The 6,745-nt window shown below is 39.8% G+C and overlaps 1 protein-coding gene across 1 annotated transcript; it reads left to right on the top strand.

The window, feature by feature from the left end:
• Positions 1-4,234: 4,234 nt before the first annotated feature.
• On the top strand, positions 4,235-5,407 carry LOC125034719. The gene is made up of 5 exons (XM_047626640.1): positions 4,235-4,319; positions 4,451-4,523; positions 4,615-4,821; positions 4,937-5,127; positions 5,221-5,407. The coding sequence occupies exons 2-5, from the start codon at positions 4,452-4,454 to the stop codon at positions 5,330-5,332; spliced, it is 582 nt and encodes a 193-aa protein (XP_047482596.1). The 5' UTR covers positions 4,235-4,319; position 4,451; the 3' UTR covers positions 5,333-5,407.
• Positions 5,408-6,745: the final 1,338 nt, after the last annotated feature.

Here is a 6,745-nt window from a genome sequence, read left to right as displayed (position 1 = left end):
CATTACTAATCACAACATATCATCGCATCTAAAATACTAAAACAGATAGCTAAAAAAAAAAAAAAAAAAAAAAAAAAAAAAAAAAAAAAAAAAAAAAAAAAAAGATTCTCGTCTCTGCCCACACCAGGAACCTCTTGAAGTTCCTATGATTGATGACACTGACGCAGAGCAAATTCAGTGCACTAACTTCCTTCGTCCTTTCCCTCTCCAGACCCGATGTTCAAGCTCAAGGAAGGATCGGTTTTTCCATCACGGAACAGCTTCTTAGTGTTTCCTTTGTGTGTGTTTTTTTCAAGAGGAAGGAATTTTTTGAGTCGAGATGCATGGCGGAACAAAAAAAGCGAAGCGGAGAAACAAATGAAAAGCGATTTTATTTTGTTCAGTTATTCTTGTTTGTTTACTTGTCTATTTATCTATTGATTTTCTAGTCTATCTTACTTTTTTTTTGCTACGCATTATAGACAATGAAAGGGATATAGAGCGATATAAATCTTGTACTCAGCGATAACCGTGGGTGGGCTTCCTGCATCGTGAGCAGCTTGAAGCAAGCAATTTCGCTAATGTAGTTTTTGTTTATTCTTGAAGCAGACAAGCTTACATAGTATTCGTATGTACTTAGACAGAAAGGGAAGAAATTGATATACTAATGGATATACGAAAGAAGTGGACAAACAATACTCAGAGGCATATATTTAGGAGCATAAATATATACATGTACATGTATACATATATATATATATATATATATACATATATTCATACATACACATACAAATACACACACACATACATATATATATATATTTATATATATATTTGTATATATATATATATATATGCGCACATACGCACACACACACACACACGCGCGCGCACACACACGCACACGCACACGCAATCGCGCACACACACATCGATAATATACGAAAGATGTAATTAAGGACTGATAAAGGCCACTTCCACGAGGGATCATTTCTGAAGTGATCTCCGTATCTCCAGCGCGCCGGAGTTTGTGTTTGTATTGATCAATCAAATGAACGTTTGTCTTGATAATCTTTAGAATTCCAGAGAGGCTATTGTTAATTGTAATACGTATTAGTTATTTCTACAGAGTTTTTATACCTAATATAAAATGATAAATCACCCTTTGGACGACCAGTTAATAAACTTCATGGTAATTATACAACAGTTTCTCCTTTGGCATTGCCGTTCCCTCTGTAGCTGGGGCTTAAGACCAACACAGCGGTTCTTGTTCGGTGTCCCTCTAGGCTGGGATTTCTATTTCGGTTCCCTTTATTTCACTCTGAAAAGGGATAGTAGTAATAGTAGTAGTAGTAGTAGTAGTAGTGGTAGTAGTAGTGGTAGGAGTGGTGGTAGTAGTAGTGGTAGGAGTAGTAGAAGTTGTAGTGGTGGTGGTGGTGGTAGTGGTAGTGGTGGTGGTAGTGGTGGTGGTAGGGGTGGTGGTAGGGGTGGTGGTAGGGGTGGTGGTAGGGGTGGTGGTAGTGGTGGTGGTAGTGGTGGTGGTAGTGGTGGTGGTGGTAGGAAAAGGAGGAGGGGCTACTACAACTATTATCATTATCATTATTATTAGTAATAGTGGTAGTTGTAACATTATTACTACTATTACTAGTATCATGATTATCAATTTTATTATTAGATATATCATCATTTGCAGTAGCAGTAGCAAGAGTAGCAAACAGGACTAGTATAACTCCACTTTACATGCTTCTCCTCCATTACCTCTGGGTGTATTTACGAGCAGCTCTCATACACCCACGTTACTGCAGCTTACAACACGGTTAGTGAGACTATAACGTCGTAGGGCATATCCAGTGCTCTATAATGTCACATCTCTTTCATTTCTCGCTAAGCCTTCATTATCTCTCCTGCTCTATTTCTCTCTCACTTTATCCTCTCGACACACATTGCTTGACGAATGAGATCCTTGGCATTTGAACCTTTTAACATTTTCCAGGGCCTCTTAGTCAGTTTCCCAGCAGTCAACCTTCTCTTTTCGTTTCTCGCTTATTTTACCGCTTTACTCCTACGTTTACTTCCGTCTTTCTCTCACACACTGAATACCCACGTACGTCAGCGTCAGCCACAGGTGGTGTTTTGTCAGCTAAAATCTTAAACGAGGGGGAAAAATCACAAACGAGGACCAATTAGTAAAGAATATAGGATCATCATAGATTTTTGCTGTATCTCAATATGGTGCTAGTTTCTACCTCTCCGTTCTCCTTTATACTGAATGCCAAGGGAGCAAAAGACAATGGTAAATAAAATGTTTAGGTTTCCCCTTTCGACGCTCCCCCTTCCCTGAGCAAAATAACACCAGGAATGGATATATATCTAACGAACTAGAAGAGAATCTGCGACGTGATTTAACTACGAGAGAAAATAATCCAACAAAACGCAAATGAATATTAAATACGCCTTTCTTCAACGTTTACAAAACCTTTTCAAAACTATAGATCTCTCCCTGTTCATGAAGAGAAAGTACACATTAATAAACAGAGATACCTTTTATACTAACGCAACGGACATTTATTTTTAAGAAGCAGCAGTGCTCTCTTGTTTAATTAAACTTGCATTTAATACGAGACCCCTCCTCACTATCTCTTCACAGTGACATACAAAAGCCTATGGATGTCATCGCCAGGTGAAGCTCCGGGGACAATGATGCTGAATTCATACATTTTCTAGACAATCGGTGAAATATTCAAGTGAAGGATGTTTGTGCTAAGATTCACACTGCCGTAAAGGGAGGATTCGATTTGTGGTCTCCTTAGATTATCTTTATTATTGTTATTATTATTATTGAGCACTAGTTTTTGTTGTAGTAGTAATACTGCTACAACTACTATTACTGTTATTATTAGCATTACCATTAGTAATAGTAGTAGCAATAATATTACTACTAATACTACTACTATTTTTTTTTTTCTGTTACGATTTCCTACTATTTATAGATTTATTGTCTTTTTGAAATTCATATTAGAAGAGAGACTGGAAATGTTCATACGATATTCAACAGCTTTCAGTCGTATTACTCTGTTTGCTTTTAACCCTAAAATGCAAATATACATCTGGGTCTTTGTCCACAGCCTATCATTCAAATCTTGTTATCTACCAATAACTACCCTACTTTTTAAATCTATTTTATGTAATTCTTATTTCCATATAAAAGGTAAACATGTCGATGTGTTAATACTAGAGACGTGATTGCCATGATTCAATTAAATCTGCAACAGAGTTATGTACGAGGTCAAGTGTCTCTACATATTTCTCTCCTATTTCTTTATTCAGATTTCATTTCACTCACTTAGAATTGATTGATTGAACTGTGTCACGCGTATGTAATCTTTGTAAACATGATGGTGTACTCTGCTAGAGAGAGTACATTTCCTGTAAATGCCTGTCCCTCTCCATTAACTATTTCTCTTTTCATTCAACATGCAGTCCCCCAGACTCTCTGTCTGGTACACTCTACACTCTAATTCTCTTTCTCCCTAATACCTTTTTTTTCTCTCCACACACACACACACGCACGCACGCGCACACGCACACGCACACGCACATACACATACACATACACATACACATACATATACATATACATATACATATACATATACATATACATATACATATACATATACATATACATATACATATTCATATACACATACACATACACATACACATACACATACACATACATACACACATACACATACACACACCATAATTCGGGATTGCACATTATATCTATCTTAGGCTGGGCGATATACCGTCCCACAACAACGCTTTGATAGACTGTCTATTGATTTTCAATATCATACACGCAAACAAGCAGGCGGGCAAGTAAGCAGGCAAGCAAGCAGACAGGCAGGCAAGCAAGCAAGCAGACAGGCAAGCAAGCAGACAGACAGGCAGGCAAGCAAGTAAGCAGGCAGGCGTGCAGGCACATACCCGCACACATAATTATTTACGTGGTAGCGAACATTTGTGTGTCCGTGTGTAGGTTTCCTTTTCTCAAACATGTTTAATTTCTATCGAATTTACTCTTAATCTTAAACTTACACAAACAAAAGTAATTCAAAATCGATAATCCTGAATTATGAATAGGTACCTAATAACCTCACTATCTAAACGGCTGTTGAATCTTTCGTAAAGGTCTAATGAGCTTGTTACCCGTAAATACACGTATTATTTCCCCGCCAAAGGTACCGTGGAGTCTATAAGGTGCAGGTAAAAATGTACGGGGTCAGTGTGGGCTCGCCTAGCAGTCAGATAAGTGTAAATTAACCATAAAAAGTAAGTTTGTTGGTGTTTTGGTTTGTGTGAGATATAGTGTATTTGAGGAAACTGAGAGTATATCGAGTTCTAATGACCTTGGTGACTCTTTTTCACTTTCTTTTTGTTTAACATGTATATCTCTTATTAGAATGTTTCCTGTGACCCAAATTCTGGTGATTTCCACCCTGGTCCTGGCATCGGTCCTTGCCTCGCCTCCTCCCGTAAGTGTAACTTTTCTCTCCGACATTTTAAGATGGCTTTGCCTAAAATACTCTTATGGTAGCAAATTTTAAATTGCTTTCTGCCTTTCAGCTCGTTCCTGTAAACAGAGTACCCACAGCAAGCGCGTCTGGTGCTGGCAACTTGTATGCTGCCCCTGCCGTCAGGCCGTTGACAATCACGGTCACTCAGACCACCACCATCGACCGCTCCGTTGTCATAACGGACACTGCCTACAACAGCGTCCCAGTCACCATTACCGACTTCTCGCTGTGGACATCCACACTACCTTCAAGAGTGGTAAGTATTAATCTACTTGACCCCCCCCCCCCCTCCCCTCTCCATTTCCGGGCAAATGCAGTGGAGTCTTCTTGGACTTTAGTTCGCAACTAAACCAATTTGTCTCCTTTCGTAGGTTGTGCAGACGCCAGTGGACGACGATGTAGCCATCCAGACTAAGCTCGTGTCAAAGCCAACAACCATAACTGTTGTCGACAATGTGTCCAACATAAAGGTCGTGACTGACGTCTCGGTCGAACACTACACTATCACGCACAGCTACTATAACATCATGCAGTCGACCTACACTCGAACAACCACGCAGGCGTATGTATCTTTGGTTATTTATGCCTTGAAAGGTTATCTCTTGTGACATACGTCTTAAAGGCCTTGTAATCAATTTCGCTTATTTCTTGACAGGATCACTCTCTCTTCTACGCTAGTAAGGACGAATATCCGGACGGACACGCAGACCTCAACCGCCTTCCGCACCGCTTACAATACCGTGTTCGTGCAGGCATCTTATCAATAGATAACATTAAAAAATTTAGTGGAGGTCACTACTCGCCAGATCTGGGTCCGCCAGGATTACGCAATAAAAGTAACACTAAAAAGTCTGTCTTATGTATCCTTGATAGTCTTAATAGTCTTACATTAAGATGTCTTAATGTAAAACTTCATGGAAGCCTTAAACCCATTGCTGTAACGGGATATGGAGGGTTGAGGCACCCACCCCCTTTCAAAAAAAAACAACCTAGATATGGTTTAATGATAAAGGCACATTTGCTTAATCAAATCGCTTGCTTGCATGATTAAAAGCTATGCAGGCACGAATATTCAAGGGAGGTCCTGCAACGAATTCATGGTATACTTAACTTGGACTGCACTAAACCACTGTATTTGACTATAATAAACAAAGGACCCATTTAAAGATTTCTAATGCACGCAGATGAAGCTTTACTAAAAAAAAAAAAAAAAAAAAAAAACTCGGAACGGAAACTTTACTGATGTCCCATATCTTCTAATTGATACTTGTCCCTGCTCCAATTACCATTTTTTTTAAAGAAGTTTCTAAACTAGCAATGACAGCCAAATGGGGCAAAGGCTGAATAAGGCAGTTTGCCGTGCTCTTTTAATATAACGGTTCCCTTGCTCGCTGTTGAGGGTGGGAGAGGCTGAGGCCTAATGGAAGGATCTCCCCTGCCCTTGTTAAACCCACAAATAGCAACATTTTTAACTTGTAATAGTTGTTTCCTTTTTTGAGAGCAAAGGAAAAGACCTTCCACTTTTAATTTGTTTCGTTCCTTGTTTTAAATAGCAGGGATTTATGGCCAATTTTTTCTCGGTGTCCGTAGAACTACATCCCTGTCTGGCCCAATCACAGTATAGCCAACAGCCAAATTATGAACAGGATACATGGCGACATATAATGAAGTTTCATTAATGGAACCCTTTTACACCTACAAGTAAACTACCATAACTAAACGAAGACAGTACCTAATAATACATCGCCTTGCCCATAATTTATGCAGTTAGCGTCAGTAAGAACCATGTGGTTCTCTTTCACAGCCCCCTCCTTAAAGACGTCAATTAACAATATATAATACAAAAAAACTAACAATGGACGGTGCAGCCTCCGAGGGAAATAGCAGTCCGTAGTGCTCTGAGGTGTCGCCGAACCAGACACAAAGGGCTCTCGAGATTGGGAGAAATCCGTGATAGATGAAGTGTGGCTTCTCTCGCGGGGGAACCTAATGGAATAGTCAACTCCTCTCTCCCTCCTCCCCTCTCCTCCCCCGTCCCTCATATCTCCCCTCTCCTCCCCCGTCCCTCATCTCTCCCCTCCCTCTCCATTTCCTCTGGTCATCTCGCTTTCCCGCCCCTTGCCGCCCATCTCGTTTGCCTAAATGATGTTCGTCTTCTACGTTTGCTTGGTGTTTCTCTA

The sequence above is a fragment of the Penaeus chinensis genome, chromosome 18 (genome assembly GCF_019202785.1).
Source record: "Penaeus chinensis breed Huanghai No. 1 chromosome 18, ASM1920278v2, whole genome shotgun sequence".
Classification (NCBI taxonomy): Eukaryota; Metazoa; Arthropoda; class Malacostraca; order Decapoda; family Penaeidae; genus Penaeus; species Penaeus chinensis.
Note: the sequence above shows the minus strand (reverse complement) of the source record. Positions and strands in the feature narration are given on the sequence as shown.